Source organism: Zonotrichia albicollis, chromosome 2 (assembly GCF_047830755.1).
Source record: "Zonotrichia albicollis isolate bZonAlb1 chromosome 2, bZonAlb1.hap1, whole genome shotgun sequence".
In the NCBI taxonomy this organism is placed as follows: Eukaryota; Metazoa; Chordata; class Aves; order Passeriformes; family Passerellidae; genus Zonotrichia; species Zonotrichia albicollis.
In genome coordinates this window covers 59,578,076-59,600,045 of record NC_133820.1, presented here as the reverse complement: position 1 = coordinate 59,600,045, position 21,970 = coordinate 59,578,076, and the positions used below count along the sequence as shown (strand labels likewise).

At 38.2% G+C, this 21,970-nt stretch overlaps 1 protein-coding gene across 3 annotated transcripts in view; it reads right to left on the bottom strand.

The window, feature by feature from the left end:
* CDK8 (cyclin dependent kinase 8) overlaps nucleotides 1-21,970 on the bottom strand; it is a 74,918-nt gene that overhangs the window by 41,952 nt on the left and 10,996 nt on the right. For all 3 annotated transcript variants that reach the window (XM_074535264.1, XM_074535262.1, XM_074535263.1), the window contains exons 2-3: nucleotides 12,749-12,824; nucleotides 1,780-1,890 (exon numbers count right to left, since the gene is read on the bottom strand). In XM_074535264.1, coding sequence (XP_074391365.1) covers nucleotides 1,780-1,890; nucleotides 12,749-12,824 — 187 coding nt within the window. The remainder of the gene's footprint in view (nucleotides 1-1,779; nucleotides 1,891-12,748; nucleotides 12,825-21,970) is intronic.

Genomic DNA, 21,970 nt, shown 5'->3' with positions numbered 1-21,970 from the left:
ATGGACAGAGAGAAGTGACTCTTCAGAGACAGGCAGGAAAACAGATGGTTGTCCCAGACTTCTTTTGCTCCTTCTCTAATACACTCTGTATTATCTAGCCCTTTCCCAGTCTTCCTTAAAACCTGCTGTCCTAAATACACAAGTGCTGGAGCACTTGATCCATGGCCAGCTCTCTGGGGCACAGAGCCAGCCCAGTCATTGCAACCAAGTCTGTCACATCCAGATACAGTGAGCAAGCAGGAGTTGGTGCAGCTGGGGAATTCTGGGTTCATACAGGTACGTGCATGTAAGCATAAAGCTAAAAATCGAGGGTCACTCCTAAGTTAGTTACATATAAACCAGTGTTTAATTAACAGAAATACTTCTGTGGTGATTTAGGTTAAGTATGAAGCAAAGCAGAAATATATAAATACAAACAAGAACAGGTCATAGTAATAATAGCCCTAACAAATATGAAGCCTTGTAGCACATTTTGAAACAAAAAACTCTCAAACACTCCTAGACCTCAGTAGCTCAGCATATCATAAATATGGGGGAGTAGTGGAAAAAAGAGTGCTCTTATTTTTCCATCATATTAAAATAAAAACAAAACAAAACAACTGTACTCCACTTCCTCAAGATGATGTTGTTTCTGTTTATCAGCCTTAAGAATGTCTCAACATTTCAGCTGTTTGCTACCTTTTTTGTCTCTAATTTTATTTTGGTAACAAAACCTCAATAACAAGTATCAGAACTTCCAAGACATTTAACAGTAAGAAAACATGTTTCATTTAGCTTAGCAGAAAGAAAACAGACACACTAGCTCTTAGGCAAACCAAATAATTCCAAACTATAAGGAAAACAACTTTTAAAAGAAATTAGTTTTGTTTTGATTTTTACTAAGTGACATGCTGACAAAAAAACAACTCATGATTCAGTGTGCAATTCTCACATGTACACATCCATAAAAATTTTCCCTCGTTACAAATAGTTTCTGTTGCACCCTTTGATATGAATCTTAGCATTTTTGAGGTTAGCATTTGTAGCACTGAGAGCAATCCTCCTTATGTATGTCAGCATTAATTTGAGGCACACCCACCTTTTTTCAGGGAAGTCATGGCTGCATGGTATTTTTCATTTTACCATGGCACTTTATTTTTTTAAGCATTCCAAACGGATATTAAGCTTACAAATATTGAGTTTACAGAGGAATTCAGTTTGTATCTTAAAACAAATTCAGTTTGCCTCCAACAGGTTTATATTTCAAAGCTGTATCTTGCAATTAGGAATAAATAGCTTTCCTCCCAAATACACGGAATTTCTGCAGACGAGTTGAGAAAAATTTTTCCCACTGAAATGTATGAATTAAATATACAGTGGCACTATTCTCATTACATTATTCATGGATAACAACCAATGCAACTAAAACTCTGAACTGTCCTGTTGAAAAAAAAAGATTTTAAAAGGGAATTCACCTGCATAATCAATACATTTTCCTGCACCCTACTTTTGCTGTAATAGGGATTTATATCTCCATTTATTTAAGTAGACTTCTAGCTACTGAGAGCTGATTTCTGCAGATTTTTTGCAGTTTTTTATCTTCTTAAAGAGATCACAGGTTTAACTGCTTGGTGTGTTTACTTAACATTTTCCATTGCTTTTCCTTTAGTACTGAAAATGCTTCCAACAAACATGGAGTGAGCAGCTATGTTGTGCTTAAAATTTGTGCATCTCCCCTGACACTGTCCCTCTGCTGCAATTAAAACTCAAAGCCTGGTACCTACAAACAGTTCACCTTACCCAGAGGTCATGTTCAGCGTAGTCAAAGAGAAGCCACACTTTCCTGTCAGCATGAGAAAGGAACACCTTTTGCAGAGAAATGACATTTGGATGCTTGAGCTCCCGCAGCAACTGCAAAAGAAAAAGTTCACAACAGTTATATACATACATCCAGAGCAGGTATACTTAGAACACAAACAAGAGAAGCTGAAATCTGCAAGCCACAGAAAACCACTTTTTTAATGAAAGAACAAGTCATTAGTTTCAAACCAGAGCTGAAAGCAGGTCATAACCCCCTCAGGGCATTCATTTCCTACACATTTTCTAAAAGCTCAACTCCATGTAAACCTCATTATTATCCGGGACCAAGATGACTCTGCAAACAGCCAGCTGTGGCATCTGCCCTTTTGCATAGGCTGTAATCTTCAACAGTCCTATTTGGGGTACCCCATTTTCTCCTCACTTCCAATTATCTGAAAAAGCTGCATTTTCATTGCAGTCAGTTGAGACTGAATGGGATGGCTGATGTAGAGCCTGCTAATGCAGGCAGCTAAACCAAGATGTGGTTTGCAAGCTGGACTCTGCTGATCTACAAGGTCACCACTCTCCACAGAAGAGGGTCCAGCTTCTGCAGCACAGCACAGACTACACCAGTAAGTACACCCACAAGATTACACCAGTGAATATATTCACAGAGAAGCCGCCCATAAAGCAGCGCCCAGTTCAAGAGAAAACTACTCTGCATGCACAAAGGCTGAAAGGTAACCTGGCACAGAGCTCTTGAGCTGAAACAAATCAGAGTACCAACAGCAGAGACAGCCCTAGCAAAGGGACACACCTGGATCTTCTTTCAACAGCAGTGAGCCATTAAACCAGCTCAGCTGCTTCAGAAACTATAGTTTGAACCCCACCAAAAGGAAAATATAGATGAGATACAGCACAACAACTGAATGCAGACAGTATCAGTCTATTTGAGGTCTAATGGTCATGTTACAATCATACTGTACTCATTCAATTGCTAAGAAAGAAAAAAAGCTTTATCTAAACAAAATGTGGTTAAGTATGACCACCCAAGACTAGCCAAATTCCTGCCAGTTCAGTGTTCCAAAAATGAGGACATTTCTCACTAAAAGGAATTGTTAGGGCTTTTTATTTTTTAAAAAAGTGCCAAGAGAAAATTAAACTACTCTTTGAATACAGAATTTACTTCTGAGACAATCTATTTTCAGTAAAGTATAATTTTCCCACTATGTAACAGAGGAAACAAAAAAACCATAATTCTTTTCTATTTATACCTTTGTCATAAGTGCTAAAATTTTAGCTGCTACTGAGATAGTAAAGTGGAAGTATATATACGTGTGCTTGTTTCCTTCTTTCCTATTTCATTTGAGACAGACTTGCATTATGACTCACTGACCAGTCTTCAGTGTGCCATTTCTTGGAAAAAACGGACCTATAACCCACAGAAGTTTTACCTCAAGTACAAGATCAAACAGGGAGATAGTGCAGAGAAGACAAAGCAGAAATAGAAATCAATGCAGAAGGCTGTAGAGTTTCAGCATGGAAAAACTCTAGGATTTGTAAAGCACTACATCGAGGCACTTTAAGGCAGGATCTGCAAGAAGTATGGAATTTTTTAAATGCCTGTAATTGCAAGAAAGAGTAAGATCAGTATGGGAAAAACCAAGAAATGCTTATTTGCACTTTTTTATCAATTACAGGTGGGGATCGCCTGTAGTAATTTAACCCCAGGCAGAAGCTAAACCCCACAGAGCCACTTGCTCACCTGTCTCAGTCAGACATGAATGGAAGAACAAATATTCAAGAAAATTTGTGAGTAAGACAGTTTAGTAAGTAAAAGAAGAGGAATTAAACACCACACCCACAACAAAAAACAGAAGCAATGTGAAGGTAATCATGTACAACTTCCCACAAGAGAACTGGTGCCCAGCCAATCTCCATGCAAAGGGAGGAGGGGGCAGGAATGGGACACAGAAAAAGCCTGAACACTATAAGCAATAGCCAAAGCACTGCTGGCTTATCAGCACTGCTCTAGTCACAAATTCAACACACTCCACCATACAAGCTGGTGTGAAGATTAACTGCATGCAAGACAGGCACAACACAGCATCAAAGACCAGCCTCTCAATGGTGAATGATGTTGCAGGGTTTAAGAATACACTGTGCCAGTCCTTAAAACAAAGTAATTTTTCTTTAATCAGCATAAATTCACATTTTAAATTTATGTTAAAAAGTTTAATTAACTATTCCAGAAGATTACATGACAGTTCAGCAACTATTTGTCCATACAAAAATATTGTATTTTCCATGACCTAATGGACACATCTGTACCAGAGACAACAAAATATTCCTTGATGACAGATGCAGATACTAGTCAGAGCTCTTAAAAATAATGTAATGTTCCCTTTTGTCTGATCCCATTTTAAATCTCTCCTACTCCTTATTCCTGAGGTAGCAGCTATCACCTACCTAAAAAAATTCACCCTCTTCACATGAAATATGATTCAGCTTGGAGAACACACAGAAAATCAATCATCAAAGCTGGACACAAATATGAGAAACTTTTAAGTAATGCAGCAGAAGAATTCCCTGTGTAGTTAGGCAACATAGATAGAATTCTCCCTTGTTTGTTCTAAGGTAGTCTTTGCAGACTTTGACATTGACAGCATTCTTTGCTTTTTTCCTCACCACTCCACCTTGATCATTCCCCTTCCTGCCTTTTATTTTTCCTCTAAACATCCCAGCAATCCTCTCAAATACCCAAAACCCCCACTATCCTCCTAAAAATTCCACATCAACCTGCTTTCCTTCTCATCAGTCCCAGCTGACACTCACTCATCAGGAGCATACCTGAGAAGTTCCTACTGCAGCCCATCACCATTGTGTCAGGAGTTCTGGCCTTTGCCACTGTCACTGGCAGTACCTCTTCCTGCATGTGTGCACTCAGTTTATCATTCTTGCTGGTTTCTGCCTTTGCCTTTTGTGCTGAATAACTGTTAAATCCAGGTTCTTTCAGTTTGCTTAAAAAACCTGATGGGTTCAGTCAAAGCCAGACAGCCACAACCCAGTAAACAGAAAGGCCAACACATATCAGCAAATCCATCAGCATAAGGAAATGATTGCTGCAGTGGGACAGATGATTCCTGAATCACTGTCTTGGAAAGGTTGCAATGTTCACAGTGACAAATGCAAACAGTGTCTCTGAAGTATCTGAAAGAGCTCATGCAGATGATAATACATCACATGGGCTGCAAAGAGCACTTGCAGCAACCTCAGTCTCCATGAACCAGGCCTCTCTAGCCCATAAACCACATGCCTTTCCTACCAGATGACTTGACTTGTGTCCAGCAGCTGACAGAGTTCAAACAAAGACAGTTCAGACAAAGCAGACTGCAAGAAACATGCTGTGTCTATCACTATGATGCCTGCTAATGATAAAGGGTATTTTTTGGCCTAATGACTTTTGTTATCTAACTACTTCTGTCTATCCTAGCTCAGTTCTGTAGAACACAAAAAGAAAGCAGACAAAAATTATGTGTTTGGCTCTCAGTAAATTGCCTTCCTTTTTATTTGCATATCATATGATGATTCAAATCTATTTCCTCAGCCAGAAAGGCTTCTCTTATATTAGTTAGACTGGGTACCCCCTTATAAAGAAGGGACATCCAACAGACCTTCAAAGAACTAGAAATCAACAAATGACAAAGATGCCAATACATCTGTTTTAGAAGCCCATGTTTGTCCCTGGCTGGTCCTACCCAAGTTTTCATACTGTTCAAGATCCAGCAAGGGAAACAGCATCCCTTTGCGCAGGTTGTGGGCTCAAACTAAGGTCCCTCCACCTCCCTCTTGAAATGAAGAAATACTCATTCCACACAGCCATGGGTCAGCTGAGGGACAGTAAATTAGTGTCCCAATGATGTATAAAATTCTTAAATGCTTCAGGAACAAGGAGAAAGTGAAGTAAAACAGGATGATATTAAATAATCAACAGCAGCAGTAAGGAAACCAGGAAAACTGCAGCATGACTAAGGCCAATCTTTTCTTGCACTAACAACAATTATCTTTCACATAAAATATGAGCTGAAGTCAGCACAATTTTTATGAACCTGACCTGCTTCCTCTCGTGATATTCCTACATTTCCTGTGAAGCTCTCCATGACTGCAACAATTCTCACAAGCTAAGACAAAGCACTCTTCACGTAAGTGAGGATTTCTAGCTCTGCTGCAAATGGCATTTCACCCTTGCTCTTGACACTTGCTAACCTTTGTGGTCCATAGGGAATGTCAACCTGCAAATGCAGCCTTGCAATACTACCATGCTTACTTCTATAATTCAAGCTGCACTGGGGAGGTTAAGATCAGTTACCAGGAAAAATTACTTCACCAAAATGCTTGTCAAGGACTGGAACAGGATGCCCAGGAAAGTGGCCGCACTGCCATCCCTGGAGGTATGTGGAAGACATGCAGATGTGTTGTGCTGAGGGACGTGGTTTAGTGCTGGACTTGGCAGCATTGGGTTAATAGCTGGACTTGATACAGGTCTTTCCAAACCTAAATTATTCCAAAATCCAGAAAGAGAGCACAGTTGCTAGAGCAGATTGCCAGGTAACCCAGCCCAGGAGTCTCCCCTATGTCAGGACATCAGCTATCTTAGAAAAAGCAGCTTCTTGCTCTGACCGCCTTCCTTTGAGTGCCATGCAGCACCTCTCCCAAGTCTTAGGACAGTCAGAAAACTGACTACACACAAAGCCATTGGCAGTATCAACCAAATACTCATTTAAACAAAAGTCACTGTTGCATTACGTGGCTAGTTTGATAGCATAAATTCCAACTCTAATTGTCATCTCATGCTTCAAAAAGGTTCTCATCAGTTTCACCAAGGGATCCAAAAACAAACATCATACATTAAGCCATGCCATGGCCTTGAAATGCAAAAATGGGCAAGCAGGGCCTTGGAACACAAAGCAGACTGCAGTTGATGCAGAAAGGCAACTTTCAGACTGGAAAGAGAAATGACAAATTTTACTCATCCTGTAACAAGTAAGGTGCCAGTGGAATTACTGCTACAACAGATGAGTATAGGCGGCAATAAACCATTACCTGAAACATTATGTGTAATTCTGACCCATTCCGGGAAGATTAAATCCAACTGCAACAGGGCAAAGAAAGCCTAAGCCTACACCGAGAGGAAGGGAGAGCCTACTGCTCAAAGAAAAGCAGCAAGCCAAGACAAAATGCTAATAGCCTGCTAAAACAAAGCACAGAGGAAACAGCCTCTATCTCTCTCTTTAAAATGAGAGCAGAAGAGAAGAGCTATTTTAACTAACAATATTATGATAAGTACAAATGGGTACAAATTAGTCATGATTAATTTTGGCTTAAAGGCTGAATAATGTTCATAGACTCATTACTAGAATGAGACTCAGAAACTGCCTTCAGAGATCTCTTTTCCTTACAAGTTTAACTTGTAGCTTGCTAAATTTTTTAAGTACCCTTTGCTTTTCTGCAAGCGCAGGAGTAGAATATGACTTGAGAGATGCCACCCAATTCTAAGCCACAAACACTTGTAAAAACTTTCCAATCACTATTCTTAGTTTCCTATGAAACAGTGAAGCTCGAGTCAAGTGCTTTAAACTTGTTATATAAACCAATCCCCAAATTTTATTATACAACAACTCAAATCCCAGGCTGGCTTAGCTGCTATGCATCAGACTCAAGATCTGTTTGCTTCCCTGTAAATACAGTTTTAGTTTTATATTTTCACAAGTCAGACATTCCACAGTACTAAAAAAGAACAGAATACCTGCTGAAAGTACATGCTGTTTTCCTTTCAGAAGTGTTCAAATAAAAGCTTACAAAGGCATTGTAACAAAGTTATAATACTGCTCACCCTAAGAATTTATTATGAAGCTGACAACACATTTCTGAAGCTCCAGTTCTTCAGACAAAGCAACAATTTCAAAAAAAGATGTATATTTTATTCTTTTGATTTTTTTAAACTCCTAAATGTGCAAAAAAAGAAGCCTGACAACACAAAATGTCAAGTGAAAAAAAAATATTTCTTTTTATCTTTCACAGTTTCTAAAATAAGTGAGTCTTATGTGATGTCACATGCAAGTCAATATTTATTAGCACCTTCTAATTCCAAACACATCTAAAGTATTAAAAGAAGTGTTACTAAATGTTCTCTCAAAGTAAGGAGGTGGGTGAAGAACCCAGATGAGACAGACACTGAATGTCAAGCTTCAGCAAATTCTGCTGTTCACAGAAATCATGATTCCTAAGGATTCTAATTACAACATTTAGTCAGCATCTTTGTCCCACTGTCACAGAACTAAAAACACTGCTACACTCCCTTCACACAAAATCTCTCAAGAATTCTGTCCTCAGATCAGTAATGTAGCTGGGGAAGTACTCAGTCAAAACTGATATTTTACATACCATGTTAGCATTAAACAAAAGCATCTGAGAATCATTAAACATGCCAAAAAGAGTCAAATTAAACATCTGTCTTCCTCAGTACTTTGTCACCTTTCACTACATGGAAAGATTGCCAGGAAACCATAACATGCCCTCGGCCATGAGGAGGGCTTGGTCTTTCTCATGGAAACTGCTTCCACTGTTAGCATGGAAGGGACATGACAGCCCCATACCCTGAGGAACCTATACCCAGCTATTGTTCAGTGCCACACAGCTGGTTCAGGATCTCTTCAGGCAAGCTCATTATTTGTTCCTTAACAGGGGAAGGTGCTGAAGAAGGTAAATCGTGGTGTCACCCAGTTTTGGTTTCTGCCTCACTGAGTCTCTCTGGCTGCTGCAGGCTGCAGAGATCACAGTCATCCTCAGACTGGCTATGAAAGAGCCTTTACAGCCTTCTTCCATCCCTTCCACTGGCAGAGGGAAGAGAGACCTGATAATCAATGATGAGACATCGTCATCACTAGGGGCACGGAAGACCCAGCGTGTGAGAAGGACCAGTTGCTCCCTAGAGGAGTCTCCTCCACCAAGGTCAACTCAGGTAAGACTACTCACCAAGAGCAGCTCCCTTCTCCCTTGCCATGGGGGCTGAGCCTGCTGCTGTGCCTCTGTGTCTGCCTCTGCCACCCTCCAGCCTCGGTGAAAGCCACGGGGAGAGTGCAGATGCAGAGATGAGCAGGCGTGCTGCAGAGGCTCTCCCTTTCACAGGAGTTCTGATAAGTAACAGCACATCCAAAGGATGGTTCAGCTCTGCTTGCTCACTCCACAAAACTGCTCTTCTGCCCTTTGGTAAAGATGAACATCCTACAGTCACACTATCACTACATCCAACACAGACAACATCATCTTTTGTGCTAACAGCCTGCACTTGTTACAACAGGAAACAAAAAATCCTAGGAATGCCTCCAAGGCAGACCTAAAGAGCAAAAACAACCAGAGAAGCCAGCTGCTTATTGTTCTGTAGTTTTCTGTTCCATCCCTGGCAGCCTCGAGGCTGTTTTAACTCATACAAACTGGATATGGTGTTTAAAGGACACAACTCTGACAGGACACGGCCAGAGCACAGCACTGTCCACCTCAGATCTGCACTGTCACTTTCACCATTTCCATCACTGAAAGCATCTCCTATGACACCCAACTACTTCCTCTTCAGAGCCAAGACAAAAATTAATGCTATCAGGTATTTCTGTTGACCCAACCAGGCACCAATAAACAAATTACATGGAAAACTGGTAAAAAGAAAAAAACAAACAAAAAAAAATCCCAAAACCCTCATAGCTCCCTCAACTAAACAAAACAAAAATCCCAAACAAAACCTCAGCCTAAGCCAAGTCCTCGCTAGCCAAAGGAAGCATATGCAAGCAAAGTACTTGCAAACCTGCTAAAACTGAATGAAAAAAGCTAATCAACATAACACATTACAGCAAGTGACTTGGTTGCTTCAAAAGCTAGGACTTCTACATAGGAAACTGTCCAAGACAAATTCCTGAAGCTCTATTTAAAGCCTGGTTAACTACTTCAGCTTTCTACAGCCTTGAAGAATTCTCCTGCTTTGTGAACTGTGAAATAGCATTTGCTGCACTATTTCAGGTGGATAGACTGTAATGACTTTCTTCCACGTGATTAAATCAGAAGACGAGGAATCAATCATTTGGGCTTGTACATTCTGCATATTTTTGTACAAATCTTCTCACCATTCGATCTCTCTGCTCTCCCATCTACCACAAATTACACTCGTTGCATGCTGAACCTGCAGTTTTCAGTGCCTGCCTAAATCCTCAGAAGTGAAATTGCAGATCACAAAACAGATACCCAGTATAGCAGGCAGTGCACAGATCTGCAGAGAACAAGATATGAGTAGCCAAACATTCAGTTAAGGTTCTGAAAGAGGCAGGATTCAGAAATGTTTACCATGGTGGATGAATAGGGCAACGATAAGGAAAAATACAGCTCTTCAACTAGCTTGATGTGAAACATATTGATTCAATTAGCACAGTAACTGTTAGCTCCACCAAGTAAACAGATGGTTGAAGAAAATCAAAGTTCAAATGATTGAAGGAAAAAACCCCAAACAAATCACTTATTTAAACTGAGTTATAGATCTAACTCAGCCCATAACTGATTCAGACATCTGAAATCAGGTCTCTATCCCAGTTGAAACCTTTCCCTGTAACTGATGAATTTAAATAGTTACTTTATTTTTCTTACACTGTTCTCTGACTCAGATGTCTGCATCAAACAGATGTCTTAAAAGAGTAAGTTATGGGCATTTTTAAATATAAAAGTTGCTCAATACTCCAAACCTGAAGTTAGACATCATAAGACAAAAGCCATGACAGAGCTGTAAAAAGCAGAGCTTCTCTGGGATTTATATCAAACTATATTCTTCCTAGACTGTCACTGAGTAGAAGATACAAGCCTCAGCTCTCCAGAGAAACAGAAATGGATATGGCTCATATGTAAACCAAATCATCCTAGTTCCTCCTAACACCACCACGCTCTTAACACATTGATGTTAATTTGGATAGTCCAGAACACACTGTAACAAAGTCTGGCATGCAGCCTTGACTTTTTAAGTACAACAACAAATAATTTTATTATTTATATGTACAGATGACACGGTATAATACTGCTGGTTAACTCAGTAGCATTTTCACATATGTTACATATATTCACATTATCAATATAAACAGTATGATTATAATCATCATCAATTTGATTCATTTCCATAGGAGGTTCATTTTGCTCCCTTTATAACATTAACTGATAGACGGGTGGAAAAAATCTATTTAACAGAATGAAAATAAACAACACCATTCCAGGGGGGAAAAAAATTCTCCTGTTCACTTCAAACAGCAACATCAAAAGAATGGCAAGAAACCAATTCAAACCCAGAAGTCCACAGTGAATTATTAATTCAACTGCAGGAAAATTCAGCCACATTATTAGAAGTCAGAAGCCTGGAAGCATAACCAGAAGCAAAGAAGTTCAAGACATATTGCTTCAGGTTTCTCCTTCTATCCCTACACCTGCTTTTGGCTCCATGCCTCTCTTCGCTCTCGATACCTGCTTTCTTGGCATCTTTGGTATTTGCACTGTGTTCCCTCCTTCCTTCACCAATCCTGTCACACATGGCCCTGAGTTGTACTGCTGTTCTCTTCCAAAGGCACGTGCTGCAGCAGCTCAGAGCATGGAGAAAGCACTCCTGCTGCTTGTTCCTTTTCCATCAATACTGGGGGACCTTGCTGCCCAAGAGGAATGAGGCCAAATCCTTGCTGCCTGTCAGCCAAGTTAATGATTCTCATAATGCACAGAAACTGAATTACAGTCACAGACAGAGCAGAGTCACCTCCCTAACACCAGCCAGGCTTCTCCTGCCATGTTCAAGCAGCACAAACTCTTCAAATCTTTTTAGGTAAATCATTGCAGAAAGACAACAACTTATCCCAAATCTCTCTGAAATGGTAGCTGACATTTCCTAAAAGCATTCAGCCTGAGTCACAGTATTTGGAAAACATGTGCCCAAGTGGCTGAAAGTAACAAAATTTAAGACCCTGTTTCCTGCTCCTTTAATCCAAAGTGGATGCCTATAATAGCAGAGGACTCAGCTTTCACCATTGGACAAAAAGAGCATCTCGTAAAGAATACTCTTTGTGCTTCTTTTTCACCTTTGTGCAAGGACTAATGTTTTTGACATCACCAAGCCAACTGGAATTTGACTAAGTGGGAAAGCCTAGTACTCACTTCAGTCATAGAAAATGAAATTTAGGGTGAAGTTTTACACTCTTAAGGAATATGGACTGAAAAGAAACTATTCCCTTCCCACACACACCCTAAATAAGTTAGGCACACTTCCTTTTAGAAAGCAACTTCATTTGAAACATTTAAAGAACAAACCCAAGCAGCTGTAAAACATGAGAATATACAACAGGTAAGCTTCATAACACCGGGTTTTCCACTACTTCTTCCCAAGCTTCTCATGAACTATAACCAGACATTATTCACCAGTTTCTAAAGGCATGAAATATACAAATGTAAGCCTGAAAAACTAAAGAAAATGTTTGAATAGCATTCATGGCTGTATTACAGCCTCCAAGGCAACAACAGCCTCAGTTTATTAACCTAAACAGAAGTTAAAATGTTTTAATCTCTGTAAACCAATAAGAACTAATTTTGTTAGAAAAAGAACTGAATACTAAAAGTCAGACCAAATGTGACATTTAAGTCACTAACGCCAATCCTGTTTTTAAATTGCTGCATTTAAATATAATCTGCCCTGAGGCAGGCAGTTGCAACTTAAAACCAGTAAGTTTCAGACAGCATACATAACAGGTACATAAAATCTCCCATGACATTTGTACCTAATTTATACCCCTATGATAAAAATACAGCATCCACAGTAAAATAACATGACTGAGCAGAAAAAATCCAGTATGCATGCAAATTAATAATTTTAGTAAGTTTGCAAGTAAAAACAACTGTTACTTACTGCTATTTCTCTGCATGCAGACATGGAAATTCCAGTACCTTCTATCTGTTTTAAAGCGTAATCTTTATCATCTTTCCTGTGAAGAGAAAAAGAAATTTGGTTTTTTTTTAATTGCACCGTAAATTCAAAGTGAGCTGTTCAGTACCATTCAGAGATCAGTTTCTAATTAATGCAAAGTATGCATGTTATTTTCTTTTCATTCTTTATCAGTTAAATGCCTGGATATCCAGCTAAACTGTAACCAAACCACAACACTCTATAAAGTTAAATAATAAGTTTGCTCTCATTAGATTGACATCACTTAAAAACTTGCTTTACTAAATGCAATGATTAACACTTCTTCCATTTCTTCCTTCTCTTATCAAAAAGAACACACAGCAAACAATTAGCACTAGAAATAAGCCTAGCTGGAGCTTTATCTCACATAAATGTATTACTCTAGGACACAGTAAGTCTCGCCCATATTTTAATGAATTCTTGACCAGCCCAGAATTAATGTCACATTAAAACACCTTTTCTTTCTCCTAGGTACCAAACTGCAATTGAAACTGCCAAGATTAATTAAAAAACTACACTGGATGTTAGAGCAATGTGAAGAATCCAGAAGTGGATTCCAATGGAAGGTGTCCCTGTCCCTGACAGGTGAGCTAGAACTGGATCATCCTGAAGGCCCCTGCCAATCCAAACCATTTTATGAGTCTGTGAAAGCTTGCTTAGATTCAAATGTATATAACACTCCTAAAAGCAATACTGTGACCTTTCTGTACTTCAACCAGTATAAACCTTAGAGTCACTTACTGAAAATGCAAGCCTATCAGTAATTCCAACTACCAAAAGCAAAATCAGGAAGAGATGAACTGCAGCAAAAGAAGACCCTGAATTCTTGCTCATTCTCAGCCACAAAGACTCAAAACTTTTAAGAGAGGGAGTGCTTGTCATTCCCACTTCTGGGCAGGCATCCACAGTGCTCCTGGGGGGCATGATACTTAACAGCATTGCTTCAATATTTGGAGCACTTTTACAGTCTCAAATCTCTAAGTTACATAAGAAGCCTTATTCATTTTTAATGACTCCAGCTTTCACAGCCATGAAGAGCCATCCTAAAAAAATGAAAATTCAACCATTTTTAAGGCACATAAAACTAAGCTGTAGTTAAGGACTGGGAACCAATCTACTTGTTCCTTCCAGTTCTCACAATCTGTAAAACTTTGAATTGCTTTATTTCTACCTAAACCACACACTTCTCCCTATTCATCACCACCTAGGGAATGCAGAAAATAGTGTGAAATTATTGGGCAAAATCTGAACACAGATAATGAGGAGAATGAACTAACAGCAAGCAGACAAGAGAAGATTTCAGTAAGGGGCCAATTACATGGATGCAGTGAGATAAAAGACAAGAAAATACACAGCATTTGACACAAAAAAAAAAGAGAAAAAGAATAGGGAAGGCAAAAATAGAAGGCATTAAGAAGCTTCCATGTAATAAACCCCTAAAATTTCCTGCCTGGAAAAGAAAGAGACAATGCTGAGCACAAAGTCTTGTGGCCAAAACAAGGTGTTGTTACACAATTCCCCAGAGTACATACCTCTATACAAGTTAGATGAAAACAAGTTGCATGAAGCCATTATGATACTAAGCACAAAACTGAACTGTGCAACTCATGATGTAAGATTATTACAGGGATAAGAAGCACAAACAGATTTAAGATCCAATTACATAATTTGATCTTTTGATGATCTTTGGTAATTTGATTTTAAGATTAAATTAACACAAACTCATGGTGGATAAGGAAGTTATGGACCACTCCACGTGCAGCTTCTGAACATAACCCCAAGCTGCTTTACAGCACACAGATTCTGAATGTTGCTGATAGAAAGAGGGGGAAATTTTCACAGCTAAAAATTGTTTTATCCTCTACCTGCCTAAGCAAGCAATGGCTATCCAGCTGTTAATAGAAATATGAAGCAGAATGAATTGGACTATAGGTTATTCTCACTGCCCTACATGTTTATCTTCTTCATTTTGAGGTGCGTGGAGAGATCTCTATTTCAAGAGAAGCACTTCCACGCAGCTGCTGTTACATGCATTACCACCACTGTCAGGACAGGGAGCAAAGTGGGCCAGACTAAAGGTTCCTCTCATTGCCCTGCTGCTCATCTGCTTAGATTTCAAGGTCTTTGAAGGACAAGTCAGTGTTAACATGAGGTACCACCACAAATCTAGCCATATTACAACAATGAAGCCTGTCATACACTTAAGATGGTACAACTACTTTTAATTGGTCAAATTTCTGCCAAATTAAATCTGGACTAAAATTCTCCATACCAGATGGCAGACCTTCTTTGGAAATTTTTAGGGGAAAAAACCCTCAGCTGTTTCCTAGAACAAAACTGGAAGAAGACTCTTTCAGCTGAGTATGCTAACTCTTTCACAATCAGGGCTTTAATGCTGAAATTCAACAGGGTGGCTCGAAGAACACACCATTTGGTCTCCTCTAAGCAATGAATGAAGTCCTTGAAAAAATTAATCTTCTCACATTAAAGGCCATTTTAAGAGCTGAAATCAAGAGCTTCAAAGCCCAATCTTGCTCTGCCCTTACAGTGACCCAGGGCTGTGGGGAATGAACTGTTCCCTTGCTTTGCTCTGCCCAGCTGCTGCAAGTGGGAACTCGGACCAAGTGGCCTCTGCTGGGTCCTCAGCCTACCCATGCAGTCTAGAAGAAATAGAGGGATGGCAAAAAGAAGGAAAATAAATTAAGTTTAGGGATAAAGCACATTTTTTAGCACCATGCTACACTCCACTCCAGAATGAGGGGAAAAAATAACCAAAGACTTTTAAGACTTAAATTCTCTGAATTGTGCTGGCAGAGTTGAGATATAAAGCAATAAACCAATTCCTAACCCACTCCTAACATGTTCTACTCTGAGGCTGCTAAAATACCATGATTACCCAACTAAACCCAATGTCAGCTTTTCTATTTATAGGAGTAGGAACATCCTATTTTTACCTTTAAGCCAAGTGGTATTTTCATTGAAAAACCTAATGTAATTCTTTCAGAGCCAAGGAAATTGGGGGAATACTTTTTAAAGAGAGCGGTAAGCGTCTGCAGGAGTGCCAAACACCATGACCAACCTTATTTTACAAAACTTAAAAAAATATTTTGCCAATAATCTGTTTAGAATCATAATGCAGCCCAAGGCTTCTCCATGATTTTGGACATGGGCAACTTCCTTCTCTGAAAATAAAGAGATGTTTGAAAATAAAGAGACATTCAAAGGCAAAACAGAAAAAAAAAAGTAGTAAGTAAAAAGAAAAAACAATTTAAAGAAGTCCTCTTTATAAACATCTTCCACAGCCAACTGTGAGTAACAAAATGGGCCACTTAGCAGGCTGTATTTTAAGGGCACAGTAAGACTCAATTCAACTGAATTTCTTCCTTCTAATAGACAGGTCATGTTGGGAAAAATCTGCTTTCTTTCCCTGTTGCCTAGAATTTAAACATTAAGTAACCTCAGAAGATCCTCCACCTACCAGTAGGCTTAGAGAAACTGGCCAATCTGCAAACTTATTTTCCTACCAATTTACTCTTACTTTCCTGCACTTAAACAGGTTGGTATCTTCAACTCTGTGGTGCTCCGCAGCAGTAACATGCAGCATGAGAGCAGCAAGAATAAGAAAACTCACTTTGTACACTGCTGCTGACAACAGCAGTACTTATTGTAGGAATGAGCAAACTACATAACCTTGTGGAAAATCCTCAGAGGGACAACACTAACATCAGAGGTGTAAACTTGAAAAAAAGGTTACACTCAACACCACGTCCAACAGATTTTAATGACAATAGCAAAATAAAAAAAAAAACCTACTAAAGTACCATTTAAAAGTGTAAAATATGTTGCACCTAAAAAAAATCTGTACATAAGAAAGGACGCCTATTACATAAAAGGCAGATTCTAAAAAAATAAATTGTAATTTCATCTCACATACCAAAAATGCTGTAGAAATGTATTGACATAACACTACAATATACCCTTTACTCAGATCATCAGAGCAGTTCAAAATTCATCTAAGTAATAAATATAGCAGAATAAAGTGCCAAAGTCTTTAAATCAGGGACGATCAGGGTAAATTCTTGTTACAGTTAAAAATCTCAAATTCAAAATTAACTGGTCACCATGTGGGATTAGTTGTGTCTATAAAGAAGGAGATGTAAAATCTGACTGCAGTTAAACATGTGAAGGAAACAGCCACTTAAGTTTTCAACTGCCAAAGGGAACTATAAATGCAGTATCTCTTCTACAGAAAATTAACTGTTTATGCCTCTTATTCCCTAAAAATAAAAAAAAACACTGATAATGAAAGATAAGCCTACTAATAAAACATGTGTAGGTGTTTTTTTTTTAATTTCTACATGTTAAATTATGAAAATCAAACACAACAGCAAAGTATAACATTTAGGAGACTTGGCATTTTCATTTTGTGGCATCATTCGCTGTCTCTTCTCCCACGTCACACCAGTGGAAATTTTTGGTTTTATTTTTAAATAAATTAGAATCACCCTAGTCATACAAGAGATCCAATGAGGTCTACTGGAAGCAGTAATTCAGTTCCTGGGAAGTGCATAAATGCACAAATGCAGTTTTTGAAAGATTTAATCCTTTTATACTAAATGCCCATAATACAACCACAGCAAACATTTAAATACAAACCATAAGAAGACATAATTTTCTAGAAAGCACAGCAAGATGAGAATAGACTTGGTACCCAATCAAATGATGACTTGCAAAAATAGATTTATCTATTTCCCACAGATATTATCAACACCACATTCGTGCACTAAATAATTTTGCCAGAATTAGTTATTTATACTAGTAGTTCTAATTGTTTTGCATTTTGTAAACTACCATCCCAGCAGCTGGAGAACCAAGGGGCAAAGAACAAAAGAGGTTCAGGTTCTCAGTGCCTTCTTGGCATTGGTTTTCACATCACAGCACATTTTCACAACTACACATTCTCAACACTAGTGGCACAGTCCTGGTGAAAGGAAGTAGAAGAAAACCAAATTAGGGACAATGCTAACAAACTGGAGACACTCAAGTCCATGTGACCAGGTGGGCTGCATTTAAGGGTGCTTAACGGTGCTGGCAAATGTCATTGCAAAGCCACTCTGTCATTTGCAAAAGGTCACAGTGCACACTGGCAGATTCCCGATCATTGGAAAAGGGCAAATATCGGGACCCTCTCTGAGAAGGGCAAAAAGGTTCAGTGATATTATAAGCCAACCAGCCAAATCTCAGTCTACTAAAAGGTTACACAGCAAACCCTCCTTTAAATCAAGCGGATGACTGAGAACAAGTAGCAAGGATTTTCCAAGGATAAGTTGTGTCTCATCAACCGGAGTGTCCCATGCAATGAGAGGACAGTGAAAAAGCACAGGATGTTACCTTGACCTTAGCAAAGCTTGCGACATGATCTCATCATACACGCAGGGCCAAATGAGAGAGCCTGGACTGCATGGACCTGAGCTGCCGAGGTTAATCCTCAACAAGCACATAAACTGCCTTTAAAACTGAAGAATGCAGTAAAATTTAAATTTACATTGTCACAACATCGGAGAATGAGAAATGTTGCAAATTGTAAAGACATTTAAATGTATGGAACCCAGCAGTTATCACTGCACACATTTCAATGTACAATGCTGACCAGGTATAACTCTGCAGAATGAGATATAACAGTTCTGTGAAGATAGAGGGTAACAGTCAAATAGCAAAAATTATGTGCATCGGCAGAAAATAAATTATACAGGAAAAAATGGATACTGGCTACTAGATACAACAGCTGAGAAGTCACACTATAAGCACCTGACTTCCCAGAAACACATTTAGGTCAAAAGTTTTGTCAAGCTAATTAGCACACACAGTAAATCTCATCACTGACTCTGTTACCTTCAGGTAATCCTAAAATAAAGAACAAAATCCTATAAATCATTCTCTCAAAAATATCTGAGCTAACAATGATGCAATGACAACCACTTCATCTTCCTGTAATTTCCATTTTACAAAACCTGCTGGTTTTCACATATCAAAATGTTTTCCGATTATGTTGACAAAAATAACTGAAAACCAAGTTTTGCACAATGGCTTGCTTTGAGTCAATGAGTTGCTGCTGAAACAACCCCTTTTTCATACACACAAACTCCTGTCCTTTGCACTAGAGCCCAGGCACTCGTTTTCTGATGGAGATGAGCTTGTTCTGACCTTATTCAGAAAGGTATTTCCAGATTTTTCTTTGGTACACTTTCTGCCCCATTAGTACACTGAAGTGGCCAGCTGAGGGCTCAGATGAACACCAGACTTAGATAAAAACGAAAAGCAGACATAGCAGAAGTACAGCAGTTCCTGTCCACATTTAAGATGACGTCAGATTAGCTTCTAACCAGTACTTTTTTTTCCACATCAACTGGATGCAGTACATTCACATTTGCCAGCTAAGTGCAGCACCCCCTGCAGATGTAATTATGATCATTGGAAAAATTCACCATAGCTAAAGACACATTTTACAAAATACGTAAACAATATAAACTAAAACTATGTTCTTCTCTTATAGAGGTTTAAGAAGGACTTAGAAGTTATTTTACTTTTACTGATGCTCTATGCATATTATGAATATAAATTCTCAAAAATTTATTATTCTAAAAAACTTAATTTTACAAGAGTCACTCATGGGTTTTGTCTTATGAGCACATTTCAGTTAAATTGGCTAAAGTAAGTTGGACGAAATCAAATCAGAAGATAAATATTAGCTCAAATTATTGCTTCTTCATTTGACTGAACTTAAAAACATTTTGAAAAATGCAGTAGTTCTATAACATGCATTAAACCTACAGGAAATAGGTTAACATTATCTTCTCTATTATAAACTGTGTTCCACACAACCAAAGCATGACTATTTTTAAAAGTTCAGATTTATTCAAGCCTAGAGTATTTAAATGTATTTACAACCAGCTTAAAGTTTATCCCATCATAAATTCTAGCTTGTTCTTTTCAAGGAAGAAATCTGCCAAAACTGAGATAAAATCCCAGATTTTGTCATGAAAGCCTCTTATATATTAATATATGAGAAAGGATTATGAATAATACAACCCAGTCAGAAAATCTGTGAATCTGAACTATTGTTTTAAGCATTTCAGCTAAAAAGAGCAGTTTACAACTCTCCTCTCCTCTACAAAGAGAACATGAAAATAAAGAACATCTCATTCCAGGAAGAGAAGGGAATCAAGTGCAGCTGGTACTAGTTAATCAGTAGATGAGATTAAATTCAGTTCATAAAGTAGTGTGACTTCTTTCATATTTGTCCTTGCCACTAAAAGCAGTATTTTCTACCCATTCTAATACAGATGCCAGCATTAGGACATCTTTAAATTATCACACACTCAAGGGTGCTCACTCCCAAAGGAGTGAGCTTTCAGACAGCTTCCCCATTTATACAGAAATAAATGTTATTTACCTCTTCAACTTTAAATGTGAGATAGACAAAAAATAAAAATAACAATAACAATAACAATAACAATAACAATAACAATAACAATAACAATAACAATAACAATAACAATAAAAATAAAAATAAAAATAAAAATAAAAATAAAAATAAAAATAAAAATAAAAATAAAAATGCATGGAAACATGTTAAAAATAAACAACAAAAACCAAACCAACAAAAATCAAAAAGTGGTGTTCAGCTGTCTAGAATTCGCTAGAGCTGAATGAAGTCTCCAAACAATACACCATCCCTGCAAAACTTGCACATTGCAAAACTCAGAAAAATTGACAGAAATTTCATATTACATTTTAATTACCCTGCTGTTCTTGCCTTTCTCTTCTTTTTTTCTGGAGATGTAACAAAAATAAATGCCTTAATGCTAGGCAGCAAATATCTTGCAAGTTTGTCAATAAAATCTAGCTGAATTAAAAATTTAACTTAAGGTCTAGCAGAAAGATCTTATTTAAAATGTAAACATTAAACAATCCAGCAGAATAAAAAAAAATTAGACTTCCCTCTAAGACAAAATTTCAATAAATTTGCTTGGTAAGGGTTGGGTTTTTCCCCTTTTGAAGACATGCACATGATACACAGAAAAAGCAGATGCAAAAGACAGCATATGCAAAAGCAGGGAAAAAAGACAGTTTGTGCTCTTCATTGTTGCTACTAGACCCCTGCTGCCCCCGCCCCCATACAGCTTATCCTCAAATAATGCTTCAGAATGAGTCAACACTTTAATATTTTTAATATTTTTAAAGTGCAAAAAAAGCAATTTTTAGACTGTGTACTTTTAAAAAAGCAAAAAGAAAAACCTTTACCAAAGGATAGAAGCATATAACGTGCACAGTTTTTCACTGAAGCTGGTTTCATGGACTCGGATCTGATTTTACAAGACGTCATATGAAAATAAAAGCCCGTATTACTCACCTCAATGCTAACACAAATAAATTAGTCCAGGGGAAAATGCATTAACAGAACTGAATTTATTAAAGGTCTAGCTAAGGCATCAATATTTTTTCCATTCCCAAAATACTTAGGAGGACATGGCAAGATCGCTGGGCCAGAACAGCATCATTATTTTCATCAGATAGCAAGGCTCATGCTGAGAATACTTTCTACTTCAAAATAAATCCTTCAATAATCAGAGCTTTTAATGGGTAAGGAAAAAGTATTCTCCAAAGCTGGAGGAAAAACCATCAACAGCAAGCCAATAAATACAAGGGCTTCTGAGATGGCTGATGTGGTAAACGGCAATTACTGATTCCCTTTTTTCCTTTTGTTCTTAGATTTTTCTTTTTTTTTTTAATTAACAACTTTTGCCACAACATGTAGTTTGGCAGCAAGTTCAAAGCAACCAAGTAAATTCAATGATGCACTGTAAATGTGGTTCTTCTGATCTAAGAATTTGCTGCGGTCAAAAGGAAAAGTCTTCTCTCGACATCTCTGCCGTGCTGCTCCCAGCCAAAACATTCCCTTCCTTTATGCCAGCTCTGATCTGTGCCACAGTCCATGACAGAACTCACTTCCTGCATTTTCCTAGGAGTTATCTACTTCTGAAAAAAGAAGTTAACTAATGTTAAGTAAGTTCACTAACATAGGTTAACTCATTCTGTCCATTTACAGCAGGGTACAAGGAGTATCAAAACCAGCATTAACAAAGTATGTGGTAAGAGCAAAAG